The sequence below is a fragment of the Oreochromis niloticus genome, linkage group LG3 (assembly GCF_001858045.2).
Source record: "Oreochromis niloticus isolate F11D_XX linkage group LG3, O_niloticus_UMD_NMBU, whole genome shotgun sequence".
NCBI lineage: Eukaryota > Metazoa > Chordata > Actinopteri > Cichliformes > Cichlidae > Oreochromis > Oreochromis niloticus.
Genome location: NC_031967.2, coordinates 86257451 through 86281176, shown reverse-complemented (window position 1 = coordinate 86281176; position 23726 = coordinate 86257451). Strand labels below are relative to the sequence as shown.

Sequence of the window (23726 nt, the reverse complement as noted above, 5' to 3'; positions counted from 1 at the left end):
ATATTATTTCCCTAGTCAAAAGTCAAACCGTTACTCACAGTAATTTTAATCTCACAGCCTTTGTGTTTTGAAACTAAAAAGAGGAAGGGACAGCGCCCAATTTAAAGTGCGCATGTTGTCACTCAACAACACACACAGAAAATGTAACTGTATATATTATCTCAAACTGAAACAAAACCCATCTAAAAATCCTAAAACATCTTACTTCGACACCCCAAAACACACATCGCTTACAGACATCTTTATTAATTAAATTATCTCAAATTCAATTTCAGTTCTCAGAACCCAGGTAACGGTCTTAAGTATCAACAGTTTATGTATCCTATCTCAAAACCCCTCAAAAAGTCATACAGTCATGGCAAGAAATAAAACTTTACTTACATATTGTAATAAACAAAACCAGCATCTTAAGTACATGCACCAGCAATGTCTAGCAGTCCCTATTAACTTCCTCATACTCTATTGACCTCTCAGCTGCCTTATTTGCATTCTCACACACACACACACAGTCTAAAAATAATACCAGCCTGACTCACAGACTCAGACAAGTCTCTTAATATATTTACACAGACGTCCTATGATTACAACTGCCCAGATTTTAGGCTTCTCATTCCAAAACCTACACAATTTAGACAATTTTTAAATTAACCCTCCAAGGGACAAACTCCCTGAGTTTTTTGTGATCAATTTAACCAGTCTCGGCCCCGGACCGTGGTCAAATATCTAAAACCCTACACAATTTAAAAGCATCAATCAACTCAACCCGAAAAGCCCTGTTATGTGGACACCCCACATCCCAGGCTTCCCCGAAGTTTTAAGTTAAAAGGTAGACGCCCGAAACCCGGTTTCTACTGACCAAAAAAGTGCAAACCACCGTCCCGGACGGCAAACTGACCCAGTCAGTGGCTATTTTGGAGTGTCGTAGTTCTCCACACTTGCCAAGTGAACTATCCCTCCCCGAGGAAGATGTCGATCGTCACCGACAAATTGGAAGCGTCACCTTCCGACAAAAATGCACTTGTTAGACTCCCAGAGTCCCGCTCTATACAATTTAATTATTTTGAAGACACCCCAAAACTCACAAACCCACCATATCGGTGTCCAAGCCCGGCTTTATATTCAATTATAACTGTATGACCATATACAGATTTCAAATGACCTATATCCTAAATTCAGTAGTCCAACTACTTTAACTTGTCCTTTTCCTATTTCCGTTACTTTTACCTATTCCTATTCAGTAGTCCAACTACTTTAAATTCTCTTTCCTTAGCAGTCCAACTGCATTTCCTTTAATCAGTACTGTCACTTAACCTTACGTTATCATTACTTCAACTTCAATTCTCATGAGATTTTCACCAAAATCAAAACAGACCTTTGCCAGTAATTTTCAGTGAGTAGACTTTCAATTTTGTCAGAACCAATTCAGCACTGTTTGGAAATAATTCAACAGGTAGTGCCTTACCTTTGAATAAGCCGGCTTATGTCCACTCACTTCGACCACTGACTCGTGTCTGCCTGTTTGAGCACCTTGGACCCTCTCAGTCTCAAGCTCCAACTTTTCTCCCTCAACCCTCGGCCAATGCACCAAATGTTACGGGTCCGAAATTGAGGATGAGAGTGAAACAATGATGGTCCAGAAGAGGTCAATCAAACAATTGATTTTAATGAATGCACGCAGCGTGGAGAGGTGTAAACTGCAAAACAGTTGTACATCTCTACCCAAATTACACTCTAGATTGCTTTTATAACATCAGGGTATTGTAACGCCCCTTCTTGCGTTTACAAGCACATAATTTGCATGTACAGAACATTCATGTATTTTAAGAATTAACTGCAACATAGAGGTTCCTCCTTGTGGCATACTCTTAAGAATATGGTGATGATCTAAGGCCTTTGAGGTCACCATGGGCTGGACATCCTTCCGTCACCTGTAACTAGGCAAACTCAAATGCAACAAGAAGCTGAATACATTCAGGCCTTTGCTCAGCTACTATTTTACTATACCAATATACTCAGCATATGAGTTATGATACATATATATTTAACTCAATCATTTTAAAGTAGTTATAACTGCACCTGTAATAAACATGTTAATATTTGATTATGATGACCCCTATAATATAAATTATACCATAATGCCAGCAGCTTCAATAAACACTTTGATGAAATGATAATTAATGCAATGATAAGATGATGGTTATGTAAAATAATCCCTATAATTCTACAATCACTAAACTAAATTTAGCATTGCTCAATAGCTGCTTTAGGTAGTATAATTGACCAGGGTAGTGTGTTTTTAGCAAATTCGGTGCACCAATGTTTTATCCAAAAAAGGTTGGTGAGCACATGTGTTTTACTCCAAACTGAGTCATGAAAATTGACTTTTTTACCTGATGTGTGTTTTATCGTGGATTGTGGATGTGGATTATGGATGTTTCACTTGTTCAGTTAGAAAGCACATGTGGTTTACTCTGAATTGAGTCGCATACATGACTGTTTTCGCCTGATCTTTGGTTAGGAGCATGTGTGTTTAATGGAGTGAATCTTTTATGTGTACTGGTGTTAGTTTAGCAAGCACGTGTGTTTTACTCGAATTGAAAAGCATAGATGGTTGCAGTCTGCACAAGTGTGCAGTTTTAGATGTTTCTTAAGCCCTATGTGTTTTGTGTGTGCCTGTGTTTTGTTCAATTTTGTAAGTATTTGTAGTAAATCTAATTATTTAAAAATATCCTTTTCATATCATGAAGGATCCAAGCTGTGCGAGTGAAGTGCAGAGAACAACAGAAGTACATCTGTTTTGAGGGCCAACTGACCTACAGATCATTTTTGGAATGTGGTGAGTAAAAAACGTCAACATTTCCTGCATGTTTCATTGTGTGAATCAGTCAAGCTTTGGGGATGATGTTATAATAGCTGCTATACCAACTGTTTAGGTTTATTTTGTTCAATTTATTTCATTTAACTTTCTTTGCCTTGCAATTTTGTTATGTTCACAGTTGCCAAGAAGTTCATCATCCCAAACATATGGCTTCTCTAAGATACTTGATCCAATTGTGAAGGATATGAAAATCCTGGAGAGGGATGGAATTACGATTGCCCTGTATGATGACCCAGTACATGGAACTATTGTCCAAGATACTACTGACAACTTTGGTCTTCACTGTCTGTTTGGTTTTCTAGAGTCATTTAGTACCAGATATTGTTGCCACCTTTGTCTTGCTGAGAAGGAGGACTTTCAGACAGAGTTTACAGAGGATTCACCCAAGATAATCATGCGAACTCAAGCACTTCATACTGAACATTGCCAAAAAATGGAGGCAAATCCCTGACTTCCTAATGCGATGGGTGTTAAACAGTCTTGCATTCTAAACTCATTGCAGTACTTCAATACATGTGAACATTTCTCTGTTGATATTATGCACGATATCTTGGAGGGAGTCGCACAATATAAAATGAAACTGATTATGTTACATGCAATAGATCAGTATACAACATCAAAGGAAGTGGACACGAGAATTAAGAGCTTTAATTATGGCTACATGGAACAAAACAACAAACCACCTACAGCGAAGTTGGGAGAGGACTCAAATAACTTGGGGTTAAATGCCATCCAGTCCTGGTGTTAACATCGGCATCTACCACTCATCTTTGGAGACTTAGTTTGTCCAAACGATCAGCACTGGTATTTGCTACTGCTGTTGTTTCAAGTAGTGAATATTGTATTTTCAGCAGTGTTATCAAAAGGTATCACTATTTTCCTGAAACACCTGATCGCCAAACACCACAGGTTATCCAAAAGTTTGTTTCCACACAAGAAGCTGCTACCAAAGCATCAGTTCATGATGCATTATCATACACGTATACTTAAAACAGGATCACTTTTGCATAGCTGGTGCATATGCAATGAAGCAAAGCACAGCTTCTTTAAAAAAACAATTGAAAAGTTTCAAAAACGTAACTAAAACGTTGGCAACAAAACATCAAAGTCCTATTGCTTTCAGTTGGCAGACATTTAAACCCCAAAAGACTGACCACTGGACCAGGTAACATGCTTTCTTGAAATGCATTGGACTGGGGCTGTGAGATGGCAGAGACTCTTCAGCTACCAATCAACACCAAGGTGTTAAATGTTAGATGGGCAAAACACCATGGAAATATTTATGGTGCAGATTTAGTTGTTTGTATAAAAGTCCATTTTGAAATGCCAGTTTTTCACAAGGTCTACAATGTTGTTGTGAAGGATGAGAGGTTATTGTTGATTACTTTTGCACTGCAAACAGTGTGTCTCAATGTGCATTTCAATGATTTTCAAGTTCTGTGTAAAAGAGACGGACCTCGTGTAATTTATGCCAAAGAGCTTTTCTGTTGTAAAGCATTTGATTTACAGGTGTCATACAGTCGTGGTGATTCCAGTTTTTATATTGTACCACACTGTTTCCTCTGAACAATAAAGGTGGCTGTTAAAATAAAAATATATTTTTCTGATTTATTTATTGTACCTTTAAAACCTTGCAGTGAATGATTGTAATACAATTACATAGTGAGTGAAAAGTTATTTTTTCTTCTATTTATAATTCTATTCAGAGTAAAATTCTGTTCTATTTAGAATGAAATTATGGTGGAGTTGTTTTTATTTTATACTAAACTGAGTAAATTATCATCATATAGAGTAAAATATTTGCACTAAATAGAGTATATTTAACTCTGAAAGTATAACTCTGCCATAAGAGTAAATTTTACTCCATTTAGACTGGGACCAAATACTGTCTTTCTTCGAGTAGAATTTTATTCAATTTGAGTAAAATTTACCCCGTGAATTTTACTGTGCAGCTCTCCCCCTAGAGCGGTGTCAAACTCTGAGAGTACTAACTGTCTACATCGTTTTGCAATGTTCATCCCTATAATGCCATGAGGTGACGAATCCAACCATTTGGGATTGTCTCTTTCTGCTTTATCGTCTTTGATTATGAGAAAACCACATTCTGGTATAGTGAGCCCCATAACCTGTACATCTAACTCTACATAGCCTAAATAGGGCAGCGGCAACTGGTTGGCTGCTGTGATTTTAAGCCACTTGGCAGTACAGTGCATGTCTTCATCTTCTCCCTGAAGATGGTTTCTGAAAAAGCTTTCTGTCAAAGTGCTTACATTACTTCCTGTGTCTAGTAGACATCCAAGGGATACACCACCTATCTGGATATCTACTTCAGGGCACCGACCTACAGCATGTTCTAGAAAATGTTCCTTGGTTAGAGCTTCCTTTGAGCCTTCTGACTTGCCTCGCATTGCCCGGCTCATAGCAATGGAGGGTTCCCGTTTCCCGTTAGCGGTGAACTGGGCATGGTTGCAGACTGGCTCGTAGGTTGTCGGGGTGCATTACAGTGTCTGGCCATATGTCCCACCCCTTCACATCGGAGACAAATGGGCTGACCCTCTCTAGTGTACTTAGGCTTGGGCTTAGCTTTAACACCTCTACTGTCTTCAGAACTGGCAGTCTGTGTCGTGAGCTCCCTCACTGCATTAGTTAACTCCCCTATTGCCTTACCCTGTTGTGTGATTATTTTAACCATCTCTTGCAGAGCCATGGAAAAGTCTGTCTGTACATCACTTGTGGAGCTTGTCTTTTCACAGCTTTCATCTGGCCTGTCACTCACTATATTTCTATGTCTTGCTACATTAGTGCTGCGTGGACGATCTTCCATAGTCCACATGATTGCCTCCTCTCTAACATCAAAGAGACTACACTCAGGCTTCTCCCTAGTGAGCCTACGTAGTTCACGCCGAAGATTTGGGGCATGCACACCTTCAATGAACTGATCCCGAAGTGCCAGCTGTGTGTTTGGTACTACATTAGGGGACTGTTGTATTGCAGCATTGAGCAACTGAGAGAGTGCATGTGAATAATCTCGTAGGTCTTCCCCATCTAGTTGGCGGCGTGCGTAGAAAGCATGCAAGAGCTGTGGTGTGGTGCGCTTCTCTCTAAATGCCTCCCTCAAATATGAGAAGAGATCACTCGGTTGCTTCACCTGGCCCGCCATACGTAACTTAACTTCCTCTAGGGCAGACCCTTTCAGCTGTGAGAGGATAAAGTCGGTTTGATCCTCTCCACGCAGACCCCTAGTTCTTATTGCTCTTTCCACCTCTTCTATGAATTCATCAACAGTGTAAGCATCTTTTGCTGGTTCCCCACTAAAAGGTATTATCACCTTTTCTCTTGGAATGTACACAACAGATCTAGTTGGAACATTACCCATGTTAGTAATACTAGACATAACAGCATCATGTTTCCTACTCAGTTCGTTAATCTGTGTTTGCAGCTGCACCAACGGGTTACCTGCACTGTCAAACAAAGAGGCAGCTTGACTGTCTTCAGTGGGGATAGCCCCTGAAGGACCTTCCCCCTCGTCCTCTTGTGACATACTGCAATGTCTCTGAGTCTTTACTGCAGCAGATTCCCACAGTCACTTGTAGATGAGATTCAACAGTCCAAAATCTGTGTCAGGCGCCCTCCTCATCCAACTGCTGAAGCCGGCTCCTGTTGTACCAACTGCCACTGCACAGAACCACCTCAGGATATCCACACTGCAGTTGCCGCCCTCTGGGTAGGACTGGGATCTTCTCAGCCACTACTGTTGCCTATAAAGCCCCACTCACTGTGTCTCTCTATACTGAAACTCAAAACTAAACTGAGAATCCCACTTCTGACACCAAACTATGTGGCCCGGTCATGGGGAATGAGACAGGACACAGGAAATACTCTTTTGTGGGCTTTTTAATTCTCCGACTGTACTCGGAGGAGCACAGTTTTAATACTATAATTTTGAGTGAAAACGGTAAATGTAACTATTCCACTGGCTCAGCCTAAATCTGTCTTTCAGGGTCTGAGACAACAGTAACTATCATATGTACAAATTAAATTCAAACAGTATAGACAACAGTAGTGACCTGTCTAGAAACCAATACAAAAAAAGAGAAAACAAAACAAATAAACACATTGTTTACATCCCACAATTTCACAGTTCAACTGGCAATAAAGTACACAGTAAACTCTCTTTTAAACATATACATTTCTATGGGAGAACATCATGAACTCACTTCGGTTTCTCCACACAGCTACTGTGCTAGGACAAGTACACGCAGGAATCACACAGCAAGTGATCTCCCCTCTGAATCGAACAGAAACATACATAGTTATGCAAAGTGAATAACAGTATAAACTTAACAACTTTGAAATCTGTTATGACACTGTCACTACTCACGCCAACCCGCTCTTCAGTCCTTCTCACAGCACGTGACCATTAAACATACACCCGTCGCACGTTAGGAACTCTCTTGTGTAGCTAGCCACAGAATCTTTTTCAGTCTCTGACTCTCTAGTGCTCCCGCTCACAGCGCTCAGTGTGTGACGCAAACTTGAGTGCATGCGTGCTCTGGCTTACGGCAGCTCTTAAAGGGACAGTATACCCCCAAAACGCGAGGTCTAGTCATCACCATGACAACCCTACAACAGACCTCTGGTAGACAGGCAACCAGTCAAAAACACAATCCCCTCTTTTTAAACCCTTTCCATGCGTAGTATTATTTCACTTGGCTACATATACTTCACTGATCCCCGTGGGGAAATTTCTCTCTGCATTTATTCCATTCACTCAGTGAAGCAGTGGGCAGCCATTGGGCACCCGGGGAGCAGTGTGTAGGGACGGGACCTTGCTCAGGGGTATCTCAGGTAGCCATTAGAGTGGATTCGAACCCCGGACCTTCCAATCATTGGGCGGCCACTCTACCTACTGCCTGCTGGAGAACTAAATGCTACTAGCAGTCAGAGTATGAACTGTCTCAGTGGGTATACACTGTGTGATCTTTTTAGTCACGTTATTCAGCTCGTGCTCAGACTGCTCAAATAACTGAATCTCAGGGGTTAGAAGTTCATAGGTCATGATGCAGGTTCTCACACTATACAGCTCGATGCTCTGATGCAAACAGATTTGATTTCCTTGTGATTGCTGATCAAGAGCTGGTCGTGAGGCGTTAATTACTTCCCATTACCCCATGTATACCATACGATGCATGACACATGATTAAGGCGAAACTCGGGCCGATCCCCAAAATGGTCACACAAGTGAAAAATGGTCCTGGACATTGTTACTGACAAAGCTGCTCTCTGCAGCCATGTTTGACCTGCTGCTTTGTAGGACTACAGTAATGGAGGATTTGGAGGCTGAACTCGGCTCTGTGACAGTTTTTGTAGTGAACTGATGAAAGCTGCGTCTCAGATGGATGTTAGTCCATCAGACCCGACCTCTGCAGCTCTCAGTTGATGTGCACATGAATGATTTGTGTTTCCTCTGCAGGTAGAAAGTGTGTGTGAGCTGAACTGAGCAGCATGGATCAGTGTGAGGACAGAGAGGAGGGAGTCCCTCCCTCTAAAAGCACTCTGTGTGGGGAACATGAGAGCCAGACCAAAGCTCAGAGGTGAGATGACCATCTCTAACTGTCCATGACTCTTCTCCATGTCACAGCTCAGCACTCACATCACTGCTCCATCATTATTCACAGGAACCCACCTGGACCTCCACCCAGCTCTGTGTACTGTAAGAGTGACGCGCCTGGAGGTTTAAAGAGGTCTAAAGATGCCATCATTTATTTTAAATCCCAGCCTGTGTCTGCTGCAGAGAGGTGAGCTGTTAGTAACATAAACTCTTTGGTGTCAGTTTATCTAATTTAAATGAACTGTTTGATGTTGTTTTCTGGTCTCTAAACTGCATCTCAAAGGAAGTCACAGAGTGAGGAATTCCTTTATTCTATAAAACATGTCCAACATTTAAACTCCTGCTGCTCACAGTGGGACCATCAATAGTCCTGCGCAGTGTAAATGACCTCTGGGTGGCGCTCTGTTCTTACACTGTAAAACTTTAGTTTGGAGTTTCCTTCTGCTCATTCTCAGCCTGCAAACCAGCTTCTATGGCTGCAAATAAAAAACACATTTTTCTTCTCTGACAGGATCAATGGGAGACCTGCTGGACCTGAACCTGAACCCAGCTGTGTGTCCTTAAAGAGTGACCGGTCTGCAGATCGCTACATTGATTTTAAAGTCCAGCCTGTGTCTGCTGCAGAGAGGTGAGCTGTTAGTAACATGAAGTCTTTGAGTTGGTTGGTTGCTAACAGACATAGATTAGTTCATGTTAGCTAATTAGTGACAGAAGCAATGACTTAGTGGAGAATAAAAACACTGAAGCTAAAAATCTGACTCACTGTTGTGCTGCTCTTTGCTGCAGCAATGAGTTTATTTAAAAACTTTGGCTCTCTGTCTCTTCAGCAGTAAATGGTTCTGTTTGTTTGCTGGCTGAGCTAAAACAGGAAAATCCACTTGTTAGCTGTAGTGTTTGGGTTTGTAACAACACTAATGAGGGGAAACAGAGAGAGAACTACAGGGTGGGCCATTTATATGGATACACCGTAATAACATGGGAATGGTTGGTGATATTAAAGTCCTGTTTGTGGCACATTAGTATATGTGAGGGGGCAAACTCCTCAAGATGGGTGGTGACCATGGTGGCCATTTAGAAGTCGGCCATCTTGGATACAACTTTTGTTTTTTCAATAGGAAGAGGGCCATGTGACACATCAAACTTATTGGTAATGTCCCAAGAAAAACAATGGTGTGCTTGGTTTCAACGTAACTTTATTAAGAAGAGTTTGAGCAGCAGACTGTGAATGAGTCTCAGAGGCAAACACTGTGAGCTCTGACAGCATCAACATGAAGTTCACTACAGTCACAGATATCACGTGTGAACATCATGTGATCCTAAAGTGTCTGAGTGGCCATAAAAGAGCTTTAATATAGTTTCATACGGTTGGAGTTTGCAGTGAGCTGTCTGTATCAGACTCAGAGCTGTTCCTAATATTCTGTCAATTGCTTGCTTGTTGTGTTTTGTTATTGGAAGGTCTTAAATGTCAGAGTCAGCAGGTGAGATCAGGTTTCTGTGATCCCTGATCTGGATCATGTGACCTGGTTTCTAGGTTTCATGACAGGTCAGAGGTCAGCGACTGTAACTCAGTGACTCTTGTTAATGTGAACTCACTGAGTGTTTGTGGTTTACCTCTCAGACTGACTGAAGTCCACAAGAAGATGATGATGGAGGAAGAGGAGGACAGAGCAGAGTCTGCAGGGTCCAGCTGTCCGTCTGTGAGGAGTGACCGGTCCAAAGATCGACCTCCACACTTCAGTGGTGAACCTGGACCAACGAGGTCAGAGAGCTGTGATGACTCCTTTAAATGTTTGTGTTTCCTGGATAAATCTGACCTGAAACATCCTCAGATTGTTACAAAGATTCATAAAAAGAAAACAAAGAGAAAAGATGAAAATCTTAGACTTGGTCATTTGCTGTTTGAGGACAGTGATGCTCATATCTGTGGGGAAAGTGTGACCTGAGTGGGTTCATGTTTGTCTTTAAAGAGCTGCTCTGATTCTCTTTGTGTCTGATCTGTTAAACAGTCTGAGAGGTCACACAGAGACCCAGCAGCTAAAGCCTGGATCATACTGGCTGCTGTTACTCCATCAGGACAACACTGAACCACAGTGGTGTGGATGTAGTGGATAAATCCCACCATACTGATGCTCAGAGTTAATCACAGGGAACAAAACCAGATGTTACCTTCAGATTGTGACCTTTGGAGTGGACGATGCAGATTTCAATAGAGAATAAATGTTGTTGTTTTTCAGCTGTGAAAGAAGAATCTAATTTTCTGAACTTAAGAATTTATGATGCTGGAAAAAACATGGAGACTATAACACAACATTTCCACTGTATTCATAGAATGAATGTAAAACTGTCAGACATTCATTAAATATGCAAAATGTCCACAGAAACATCAGAGGGTCAGATGTGAAGCACTCAGTGATTTTGATCAAATGACTCATCAGTTATTGATCTGTACTACACTGATCTACCACGTTAGTAAAGCTGGTGTTCTGGTGGTGGAGAGACCTCGGATCATGTTCTGGTTTTGGAGCAGTGATCTGCTGATGGTTCAGTTTAATGAGCTTCTTCACAATCATCCCTGACATCACCACTGAAAGGACGTCCATGAAAACAGACTGAAAATTACTGATACGTTCACAAACTGAGAGTTTAAAACTTGACAGACTTGATTCAGATGAAGTTATTTGAGCAGAAACTCCTGGATCTTTATCCTGTGTTGATCTAATCCTCCATGGTTCCTCCACAGAGTGGACCAGCAGAGCTCAGAGGTTCCCAGTGGTCAGTCTGCCCAGCAGCATCAAACACAGCTGGACTCCATATTTATGGTCTGTACATGTACAAAAACTACTGTTACATCTGTTCTGTCCACAGTCATCTCCATGCTGCTCTTTGTAGACCAGTGGATTGTCTTTGTGTCCAACATGGATCTGATGTTTGGCTCCATGATTTCAGTCTGATTGGCTCATTCATAAATATTCTGTTCCAGCTGCTGGAGGACAACATCATCACTTTTGTAAAGAACGAGCTGAAGAAGATCCAGAAGGTTCTGTGTCCAGATTACCCAGAATGCTTAGAGAGTCAGAGGAGCAGCAGCAGAGAGGCTTTTGTGAAGATCACAGTGGACTTCCTGAGGAGAATGAAGCAGGAGGAGCTGGCTGACCGTAAGAGGATTTCAAATATTTTCCAAGATGGAAGCAACGTTAAAAGATGCATTCTTATTGGAAATAAGCCACTTTCAAATTATGTTCTACATATTTCCTCTCATTCAGAACTTCAAGCTGCAGTTTGTTATCGTAACCTTAAATCCACCCTGAAGAAGAAGTTCCAGTGTGTGTTTGAGGGCATCGCTAAAGCAGGAAACCCAACCCTTCTGAATCAGATCTACACAGAGCTCTACATCACAGAGGGAGGGACTGCAGAGGTCAATGATGAACATGAGGTCAGACAAATTGAAACAGCATCCAGGAAACCAGACAGACCAGAAACAACCATCAGACAAGAAGACATCTTTAAAGCCTCACCTGGAAGAGATGAACCAATCAGAACAGTGCTGACAAAGGGAGTGGCTGGCATTGGGAAAACAGTCTTAACACAGAAATACACCCTGGACTGGGCTGAAGACAAAGCCAACCAGGACATCCAGTTCATATTTCCATTCACTTTCAGAGAGCTGAATGTGCTGAAAGAGGAAAAGTTCAGCTTGGTGGAACTTGTCCATCACTTCTTTACTGAAACCAAAGAAGCAGGAATCTGCAGCTTTGAAGACTTCCAGGTTGTGTTCATCTTTGATGGTCTGGATGAGTGTCGACTTCCTCTGGACTTCCACAAAACTACAATCCTAACTGACCCTAGAAAGTCCACCTCAGTGGATGTGCTGCTGATAAACCTCATCAGGGGGAAACTGCTTCCCTCTGCTCGCCTCTGGATAACCACACGACCTGCAGCAGCCAATCAGATCCCTCCTGACTGTGTTGGCATGGTGACAGAGGTCAGAGGGTTCACTGACCCACAGAAGGAGGAGTACTTCAGGAAGAGATTCAGAGATAAGGAGCAGGCCAGCAGGATCATCTCCCACATCAAGACATCACGAAGCCTCCACATCATGTGCCACATCCCAGTCTTCTGCTGGATCACTGCTACAGTTCTGGAGGATGTGCTGGAAACCAGAGAGGGAGGACAGCTGCCCAAGACCCTGACTGAGATGTACATCCACTTCCTGGTGGTTCAGGCCAAAGTGAAGAAGGTCAAGTATGATGGAGGAGCTGAGACAGATCCACACTGGAGTCCAGAGAGCAGGAAGATGATGGAGTCTCTGGGAAAACTGGCTTTTAATCAGCTGCAGAAAGGAAACCTGATCTTCTATGAATCAGACCTGACAGAGTGTGGCATCGATATCAGAGCAGCCTCAGTGTACTCAGGAGTGTTCACACAGATCTTTAAAGAGGAGAGAGGACTGTACCAGGACAAGGTGTTCTGCTTCATCCATCTGAGTGTTCAGGAGTTTCTGGCTGCTCTTCATGTCCATCTGACCTTCATCAACTCTGGACTCAATCTGCTGGAACAACAACAAACAACCTCTACACGGTCTAAACTATTTAACAAACCAAAACTTCAATCTCTCCACCAGAGTGCTGTGAACAAGGCCTTACAGAGTCCAAATGGACACCTGGACTTGTTCCTCCGCTTCCTCCTGGGTCTTTCACTGCAGACCAATCAGACTCTCCTACGAGGTCTGCTGACACAGACAGGAAGTAGCTCACAGACCAATCAGGAAACAGTCCAGTACATCAAGGAGAAGCTCAGTAAGAATCTGTCTGCAGAGAAAAGCATCAATCTGTTCCACTGTCTGAATGAACTGAATGATCGTTCTCTAGTGGAGGAGATCCAACAGTCCCTGAGATCAGGAAGTCTCTCCACAGATAAACTGTCTCCTGCTCAGTGGTCAGCTCTGGTCTTCATCTTACTGTCATCAGAAAAAGATCTGGATGTGTTTGACCTGAAGAAATACTCTGCTTCAGAGGAGGCTCTTCTGAGGCTGCTGCCAGTGGTCAAAGCCTCCAACAAAGCTCTGTGAGTACATTTGTACTCATGTCTTTACTTTAACATCCAACTGTGTCAGTAATTTATTTCACCAGGCTTTGTCTTTGTATGAATTTATATAAGTTTTGTGATTTCTCCAATACAACTGTAACCTCTTTGATGTCTCCAGAACTCGGTGTACTCGAGACGCTGAATCCACCATAACCTCTGATCATCACTGCTGCTGTTATGTTATCAGTCTTTGTTTAAAAACTTAGGCTGCATGTGCCTGATGTTGTGATACTTTATATTCACATGCATGCTCCTAGATACATTTCTACTGCAGGTCTATTTTTAGTCACAAACTCTGGTGAAACTCTTGCTTTTACATTCATGGTGGGTCCTGCATTAAAGAAAGCATTTGAATTACTCAGTGAATCATGGCAGCCAGAGAAACATCCTTAGTTACACTTTAAACTCTGCTTCGGTCTTCCACAGTGTGTTTGTTGTTTCTTTGTTGTTGTTGGCCTGCTCTCTCCTCTCACTCCAGTCTGGTTGCAGCAGATGGTTGTCCCTCCCTGAACCTGCTTTTCTTCCAGTTTTTCTTTCACACTGTTGTCAAAATGTTGTTACAGACTTGGGTGCAGCACCTCAGTTCATCTTCAGTCTGAAACCAGCTGTTTTAGCTATATCCCCTCAAGCACACCCTCCCTGGTCATCTCTGCTGTGGTTGCTATAAAATTTAATCTTGATTTTAAAAAAATAACAAAAAAAAGAAAAAAACTAAAGTCAGACTTGATGGCATTTATTGGCAGCATGGTGCCTGTTTGTCAGTCTTTGATGATAAACTGCAGCACAGTCTAAAGCAAACCTTCTGACTTTATTGACTTTATGCATGTATATATTCTTCCTGTTCACCTTGGACACACAACAGCTCTGTTTGTTGTGATTGGATCTAGAACACAATTCAGATCAGCCAACATATCCTAATCTAGATGATTTTTAAGGTGGTATCTGGGATGAAAAGTTAAAAATCAGCTTGGATGGCCTGTACTGTATGATGGCCTTGGTTGCACCACATTGATAGCCATGCCCACTCCTTGGGCAAGAAGACCGAGGAGTGAGCCACCCTTGGTCAATGCTTGGTCATTTAAGCTCACTGTTTTCCCCTTTTTGGCTGATGGTAAGTATTTTTTCTTTTTTTACCTGACTTATGGTAAATGGTAAATGGTCTGTATTTGTATAGCGCTTTTACTAGCCCCGCCTAAGGACCCCAAAGCGCTTTACATACCCAGTCATCCACCCATTCACACACACATTCACACACTGGTGGAGGCAAGCTACAGTTGTAGCCACAGCTGCCCTGGGGCAGACTGACAAACTGACAATGATGATTTATAGTCATCATTGTCCTCAAATTAACTCACACACTGCTGTAGTTTACCTGGCTGAGCGGGTGACCCATGTACTGAAAGTTAGAGTCGTGACTCCAGGGCCTGGTTTGAGTCTGCCCAAGACCATTTCCTGTGTGTTATTCTCCTCACTCCTCCCTCCCTTCCTGTCTTCTCTGTCCTATACAGTGAAGACAAAAGGCCTCAAGTTCTGAAAACTCTTCCCCTTCATCATCTTCCAAATCATCTCTCTCATCTAAAATCACCAGTATTCTCTGAGTAGAGAATCTTTTCACAATCTTGAATGATAAGGATCCAAGTGGGTAAAGTTATTTATTTGTTGTGTCGCTATTTGCAGCTGGGACAGAGTGTGAAAAACTGTCGGCTGCCAAAATTACATCCAGTTTAGAAGAAAAACATTGAGTGAAGTGTTTGTTTCATCATCTTTCACAACTCATCGACGAGGTGTCACAAACTGCAGCAGAACAGTACAAAGCATGTCATACTGGATGGCTGCAACAACCAGAGTTTTACCTACCTTTGGTATTTCTTGACAACATTCTTCTGTAATCTTTTCAGATTCAGAAGACTGTATTTATTTTCATGGGGCAATTAGGATACTGACCTTGCCAATCGTACATACAATACACAAACATCTCATTGGGGGGACAGGTCAGGCTAGGTAGCTGGCCGGTCAGCCGCTAGAGCAGCGACCGAACAGCAGAAAATGCACAACATCAGGAAAGATGAGGAGAAAAAAGAACTCCCCCCAGACTGAGCTCCAACAGGGAGATCAGTTTGAAAACAGAAAAAAAATAACTTTTGCGCAGAGCACATGAAAACTCTTAATACGCCATAGAAACACATGACAAGCAACAGGAATGGGTAAAAGGTGAGAGACAGCCGGTGTAGACAGCGCATCCGGGCCTGCAGCATTTGCGCTGGTCCCCTCGACCCACCGTCTGCACCGGGAGGGGATAAGCATGCTTAGGATGGGAAGGAACAGTCTAAACACTGTCTGTTATCAGGGTGAGATTTGTTATGTTCAGCTCCAGCCTTGAGACCACAGCTGGCGCCGGTATGTTAGCCGCATGAAGTGATGGTGGTTTTCTTTGGTGCCAACAACTGCTGATCTAAAAGTCCGTCACTCGTCTCTCAATCTCCGTTGGAGAGCCACGAGCTTCTCCGAGAGGTTATCAGTTTTGCACTCAAAGAGCAAAGTCTGAGAACTCACGACCGCATGAGCTTCTTCAAAATCTTATCCGTGCTGCGTTCAATGAGCCCATTTTGAGAAGTCATGACCCGTCCCATCGTTTCAATCACAGCGGGCAGCCTTGTGGGGTTTTGAACAGCTGATTCCGCTTTCTTTAATCTTCAATAAGCCAGGGCCAAGCCAGCTAAGATCAGTAAGAACCCTTTGCTGCTGTGAATGTCCGTGCTGCTATATTTCAGTATCAGGCTCTAAATGTACAAATGGATCTGAGAAGATTTCCAATCATCTTTCTACTAGATTTACAGTTTGTTTTCATGTCTTCTGACTGAAGGTGGAGCAGGTGGAGCTTAGAAGGAGTAAGTGCTGATATAGAAGAAGAGTTGTGTTTTAAATGAAGCTATTTAGTTAACCAATAATTGTATTGCATGCTGGCATTAAAAAATGTTTCATTTTTTCTTTGTTCTGTTTTGTAATGTTTTTTTTGTTTTGTTTTGTTTGTTTGTTTGTTTGTTTGTTATAGGGTTTTTTTCTCTTTTATTCTTTTCTGTTCTGATGTTTGTTTTGTTTTGTATAAAGGGAAAAATATTAATAAAAATATATTAAAAAAAAAAATGTTTCATTTGACTGATTCAATTAATTTGTTTGTTTTTCCAGACTGAGTGGCTGTAACCTCTCAGAGAGAAGCTGTGATGCTCTGTCCTCAGTCCTCAGCTCCCAGTCCTCTATTCTGAAAGAGCTGGACCTGAGTAACAATGACCTGCGGGATTCAGGAGTGAAGCTTCTGTCTGCCGCACTGCAGAGTCCACATTGTACACTGGAAACTCTCAGGTCAGGATTCAAACATCCCCACTGCTGATCATTAAATGATAGTATTGCATAAACAACCAAGCTTTATAGAATTGGCAGGGGAACTTTTCTTTGAAGCTGCTTCCTGTTGGCTTCAGCTGTTTGGAGTTTCCATTTTCTAAACTTCTACATTCTGAACCTTCTTCAGCTCTGAACAGATGATGAAAAACACTGAATGATTTCAAGCTCACACTTTGTCTAATAAACTTACATCTTTCATTCTTTATACAGATTGTGGGGCTGTGGTTTGTCAGAGATCAGCTGTGATTATCTGGCAGCAGCGCTGAAGTCCAACCCCTCGTATCCCAGTGTGCTGGACCTGAGTGGAGACTACAACAAGCTGCAGGATTCAGGAGTGAAGCAGCTGTGTGTTCTTCTGGAGAATCCAAGATGTCGATTTGAAACTCTGAGGTCAGTCACCATATTTTAGTTGTGCTGAGATGAATATGACGTGAGAGTTGTGCTGACATTGTGGATCAGTAGGCCCACGCACCTCTATACAGGAAGTCTTGTTCTGCCTTTCTAGAACTTCTGATCCCTGATCCTCAGTAGATAATCCAGAGTTCTGAGCTGATGTGTGTGAGAGGACTCAGGCAGCCTGACAGATTTGATGTCCATGTCTTCCCTGCTTGTCCTGATACACATAAACCTGAGTATCCTTGCTGGTCAGATCTCATCAGTCATACCTGTTAGTGCAGCTCTCCTCTAGATTGTAGTGCTTGTTAAACTAGGATTGTTTTAGGAGCCTGGACCGCAGACCCAAGGGAAGAAATGACTTGGAAAGGCCAAAGCAATGTATTGGAGGTGTTTGCACTAACATAGATTAATACTCAGATTTAAATCTTCCCTGACATCACCACTGAAAGGACGTCCATGAAAACAGACTGAAAATTACTGATACGTTCACAAACTGAGAGTTTAAAACTTGACAGACTTGATTCAGATGAAGTTATTTGAGCAGAAACTCCTGGATCTTTATCCTGTGTTGATCTAATCCTCCATGGTTCCTCCACAGAGTGGACCAGCAGAGCTCAGAGGTTCCCAGTGGTCAGTCTGCCCAGCAGCATCAAACACAGCTGGACTCCATATTTATGGTCTGTACATGTACAAAAACTACTGTTACATCTGTTCTGTCCACAGTCATCTCCATGCTGCTCTTTGTAGACCAGTGGATTGTCTTTGTGTCCAACATGGATCTGATGTTTGGCTCCATGATTTCAGTCTGATTGGCTCATTCATAAATATTCTGTTCCAGCTGCTGGAGGACAACATCATCACTTTTGTAAAGAACGAGCTGAAGAAGATCCAGAAGGTTCTGTGTCCAGATTACCCAGAATGCTTAGAGAGTCAGAGGAGCAGCAGCAGAGAGGCTTTTGTGAAGATCACAGTGGACTTCCTGAGGAGAATGAAGCAGGAGGAGCTGGCTGACCGTAAGAGGATTTCAAATATTTTCCAAGATGGAAGCAACGTTAAAAGATGCATTCTTATTGGAAATAAGCCACTTTCAAATTATGTTCTACATATTTCCTCTCATTCAGAACTTCAAGCTGCAGTTTGTTATCGTAACCTTAAATCCACCCTGAAGAAGAAGTTCCAGTGTGTGTTTGAGGGCATCGCTAAAGCAGGAAACCCAACCCTTCTGAATCAGATCTACACAGAGCTCTACATCACAGAGGGAGGGACTGCAGAGGTCAATGATGAACATGAGGTCAGACAAATTGAAACAGCATCCAGGAAACCAGACAGACCAGAAACAACCATCAGACAAGAAGACATCTTTAAAGCCTCACCTGGAAGAGATGAACCAATCAGAACAGTGCTGACAAAGGGAGTGGCTGGCATTGGGAAAACAGTCTTAACACAGAAATACACCCTGGACTGGGCTGAAGACAAAGCCAACCAGGACATCCAGTTCATATTTCCATTCACTTTCAGAGAGCTGAATGTGCTGAAAGAGGAAAAGTTCAGCTTGGTGGAACTTGTCCATCACTTCTTTACTGAAACCAAAGAAGCAGGAATCTGCAGCTTTGAAGACTTCCAGGTTGTGTTCATCTTTGATGGTCTGGATGAGTGTCGACTTCCTCTGGACTTCCACAAAACTACAATCCTAACTGACCCTAGAAAGTCCACCTCAGTGGATGTGCTGCTGATAAACCTCATCAGGGGGAAACTGCTTCCCTCTGCTCGCCTCTGGATAACCACACGACCTGCAGCAGCCAATCAGATCCCTCCTGACTGTGTTGGCATGGTGACAGAGGTCAGAGGGTTCACTGACCCACAGAAGGAGGAGTACTTCAGGAAGAGATTCAGAGATAAGGAGCAGGCCAGCAGGATCATCTCCCACATCAAGACATCACGAAGCCTCCACATCATGTGCCACATCCCAGTCTTCTGCTGGATCACTGCTACAGTTCTGGAGGATGTGCTGGAAACCAGAGAGGGAGGACAGCTGCCCAAGACCCTGACTGAGATGTACATCCACTTCCTGGTGGTTCAGGCCAAAGTGAAGAAGGTCAAGTATGATGGAGGAGCTGAGACAGATCCACACTGGAGTCCAGAGAGCAGGAAGATGATGGAGTCTCTGGGAAAACTGGCTTTTAATCAGCTGCAGAAAGGAAACCTGATCTTCTATGAATCAGACCTGACAGAGTGTGGCATCGATATCAGAGCAGCCTCAGTGTACTCAGGAGTGTTCACACAGATCTTTAAAGAGGAGAGAGGACTGTACCAGGACAAGGTGTTCTGCTTCATCCATCTGAGTGTTCAGGAGTTTCTGGCTGCTCTTCATGTCCATCTGACCTTCATCAACTCTGGACTCAATCTGCTGGAACAACAACAAACAACCTCTACACGGTCTAAACTATTTAACAAACCAAAACTTCAATCTCTCCACCAGAGTGCTGTGAACAAGGCCTTACAGAGTCCAAATGGACACCTGGACTTGTTCCTCTGCTTCCTCCTGGGTCTTTCACTGCAGACCAATCAGACTCTCCTACGAGGTCTGCTGACACAGACAGGAAGTAGCTCACAGACCAATCAGGAAACAGTCCAGTACATCAAGGAGAAGCTCAGTAAGAATCTGTCTGCAGAGAAAAGCATCAATCTGTTCCACTGTCTGAATGAACTGAATGATCGTTCTCTAGTGGAGGAGATCCAACAGTCCCTGAGATCAGGAAGTCTCTCCACAGATAAACTGTCTCCTGCTCAGTGGTCAGCTCTGGTCTTCATCTTACTGTCATCAGAAAAAGATCTGGATGTGTTTGACCTGAAGAAATACTCTGCTTCAGAGGAGGCTCTTCTGAGGCTGCTGCCAGTGGTCAAAGCCTCCAACAAAGCTCTGTGAGTACATTTGTACTCATGTCTTTACTTTAACATCCAACTGTGTCAGTAATTTATTTCACCAGGCTTTGTCTTTGTATGAATTTATATAAGTTTTGTGATTTCTCCAATACAACTGTAACCTCTTTGATGTCTCCAGAACTCGGTGTACTCGAGACGCTGAATCCACCATAACCTCTGATCATCACTGCTGCTGTTATGTTATCAGTCTTTGTTTAAAAACTTAGGCTGCATGTGCCTGATGTTGTGATACTTTATATTCACATGCATGCTCCTAGATACATTTCTACTGCAGGTCTATTTTTAGTCACAAACTCTGGTGAAACTCTTGCTTTTACATTCATGGTGGGTCCTGCATTAAAGAAAGCATTTGAATTACTCAGTGAATCATGGCAGCCAGAGAAACATCCTTAGTTACACTTTAAACTCTGCTTCGGTCTTCCACAGTGTGTTTGTTGTTTCTTTGTTGTTGTTGGCCTGCTCTCTCCTCTCACTCCAGTCTGGTTGCAGCAGATGGTTGTCCCTCCCTGAACCTGCTTTTCTTCCAGTTTTTCTTTCACACTGTTGTCAAAATGTTGTTACAGACTTGGGTGCAGCACCTCAGTTCATCTTCAGTCTGAAACCAGCTGTTTTAGCTATATCCCCTCAAGCACACCCTCCCTGGTCATCTCTGCTGTGGTTGCTATAAAATTTAATCTTGATTTTAAAAAAAATAACAAAAAAAAGAAAAAAACTAAAGTCAGACTTGATGGCATTTATTGGCAGCATGGTGCCTGTTTGTCAGTCTTTGATGATAAACTGCAGCACAGTCTAAAGCAAACCTTCTGACTTTATTGACTTTATGCATGTATATATTCTTCCTGTTCACCTTGGACACACAACAGCTCTGTTTGTTGTGATTGGATCTAGAACACAATTCAGATCAGCCAACATATCCTAATCTAGATGATTTTTAAGGTGGTATCTGGGATGAAAAGTTAAAAATCAGCTTGGATGGCCTGTACTGTATGATGGCCTTGGTTGCACCACATTGATAGCCATGCCCACTCCTTGGGCAAGAAGACCGAGGAGTGAGCCACCCTTGGTCAATGCTTGGTCATTTAAGCTCACTGTTTTCCCCTTTTTGGCTGATGGTAAGTATTTTTTCTTTTTTTACCTGACTTATGGTAAATGGTAAATGGTCTGTATTTGTATAGCGCTTTTACTAGCCCCGCCTAAGGACCCCAAAGCGCTTTACATACCCAGTCATCCACCCATTCACACACACATTCACACACTGGTGGAGGCAAGCTACAGTTGTAGCCACAGCTGCCCTGGGGCAGACTGACAAACTGACAATGATGATTTATAGTCATCATTGTCCTCAAATTAACTCACACACTGCTGTAGTTTACCTGGCTGAGCGGGTGACCCATGTACTGAAAGTTAGAGTCGTGACTCCAGGGCCTGGTTTGAGTCTGCCCAAGACCATTTCCTGTGTGTTATTCTCCTCACTCCTCCCTCCCTTCCTGTCTTCTCTGTCCTATACAGTGAAGACAAAAGGCCTCAAGTTCTGAAAACTCTTCCCCTTCATCATCTTCCAAATCATCTCTCTCATCTAAAATCACCAGTATTCTCTGAGTAGAGAATCTTTTCACAATCTTGAATGATAAGGATCCAAGTGGGTAAAGTTATTTATTTGTTGTGTCGCTATTTGCAGCTGGGACAGAGTGTGAAAAACTGTCGGCTGCCAAAATTACATCCAGTTTAGAAGAAAAACATTGAGTGAAGTGTTTGTTTCATCATCTTTCACAACTCATCGACGAGGTGTCACAAACTGCAGCAGAACAGTACAAAGCATGTCATACTGGATGGCTGCAACAACCAGAGTTTTACCTACCTTTGGTATTTCTTGACAACATTCTTCTGTAATCTTTTCAGATTCAGAAGACTGTATTTATTTTCATGGGGCAATTAGGATACTGACCTTGCCAATCGTACATACAATACACAAACATCTCATTGGGGGGACAGGTCAGGCTAGGTAGCTGGCCGGTCAGCCGCTAGAGCAGCGACCGAACAGCAGAAAATGCACAACATCAGGAAAGATGAGGAGAAAAAAGAACTCCCCCCAGACTGAGCTCCAACAGGGAGATCAGTTTGAAAACAGAAAAAAAATAACTTTTGCGCAGAGCACATGAAAACTCTTAATACGCCATAGAAACACATGACAAGCAACAGGAATGGGTAAAAGGTGAGAGACAGCCGGTGTAGACAGCGCATCCGGGCCTGCAGCATTTGCGCTGGTCCCCTCGACCCACCGTCTGCACCGGGAGGGGATAAGCATGCTTAGGATGGGAAGGAACAGTCTAAACACTGTCTGTTATCAGGGTGAGATTTGTTATGTTCAGCTCCAGCCTTGAGACCACAGCTGGCGCCGGTATGTTAGCCGCATGAAGTGATGGTGGTTTTCTTTGGTGCCAACAACTGCTGATCTAAAAGTCCGTCACTCGTCTCTCAATCTCCGTTGGAGAGCCACGAGCTTCTCCGAGAGGTTATCAGTTTTGCACTCAAAGAGCAAAGTCTGAGAACTCACGACCGCATGAGCTTCTTCAAAATCTTATCCGTGCTGCGTTCAATGAGCCCATTTTGAGAAGTCATGACCCGTCCCATCGTTTCAATCACAGCGGGCAGCCTTGTGGGGTTTTGAACAGCTGATTCCGCTTTCTTTAATCTTCAATAAGCCAGGGCCAAGCCAGCTAAGATCAGTAAGAACCCTTTGCTGCTGTGAATGTCCGTGCTGCTATATTTCAGTATCAGGCTCTAAATGTACAAATGGATCTGAGAAGATTTCCAATCATCTTTCTACTAGATTTACAGTTTGTTTTCATGTCTTCTGACTGAAGGTGGAGCAGGTGGAGCTTAGAAGGAGTAAGTGCTGATATAGAAGAAGAGTTGTGTTTTAAATGAAGCTATTTAGTTAACCAATAATTGTATTGCATGCTGGCATTAAAAAATGTTTCATTTTTTCTTTGTTCTGTTTTGTAATGTTTTTTTTGTTTTGTTTTGTTTGTTTGTTTGTTTGTTTGTTATAGGGTTTTTTTCTCTTTTATTCTTTTCTGTTCTGATGTTTGTTTTGTTTTGTATAAAGGGAAAAATATTAATAAAAATATATTAAAAAAAAAAATGTTTCATTTGACTGATTCAATTAATTTGTTTGTTTTTCCAGACTGAGTGGCTGTAACCTCTCAGAGAGAAGCTGTGATGCTCTGTCCTCAGTCCTCAGCTCCCAGTCCTCTATTCTGAAAGAGCTGGACCTGAGTAACAATGACCTGCGGGATTCAGGAGTGAAGCTTCTGTCTGCCGCACTGCAGAGTCCACATTGTACACTGGAAACTCTCAGGTCAGGATTCAAACATCCCCACTGCTGATCATTAAATGATAGTATTGCATAAA

At 42.6% G+C, this 23726-nt stretch overlaps 1 protein-coding gene and 1 long non-coding RNA gene across 2 annotated transcripts in view; one reads left to right on the top strand and one right to left on the bottom strand.

Annotated features, from left to right (window-relative positions):
- Positions 1–6387: 6387 nt before the first annotated feature.
- On the bottom strand, positions 6388–7594 carry LOC109199393 (uncharacterized). The gene is made up of 3 exons (XR_002059796.2): positions 7260–7594; positions 7096–7166; positions 6388–6949 (listed from the first exon to the last, which is right to left on the bottom strand). It is a non-coding gene; the product is annotated as an uncharacterized LOC109199393 (long non-coding RNA).
- An 828-nt stretch (positions 7595–8422) lies between these two features.
- The window catches only part of LOC102082314 (protein NLRC3-like), a 441947-nt gene continuing 426643 nt past the window's right edge, over positions 8423–23726 (top strand). Inside the window, exons 1-4 of the mRNA XM_025905853.1 lie at positions 8423–8472; positions 8557–8676; positions 9001–9117; positions 10108–10248. Of these exons, the coding sequence (XP_025761638.1) occupies positions 10130–10248 (119 nt within the window). The 5' untranslated portion in view covers positions 8423–8472; positions 8557–8676; positions 9001–9117; positions 10108–10129. The remainder of the gene's footprint in view (positions 8473–8556; positions 8677–9000; positions 9118–10107; positions 10249–23726) is intronic.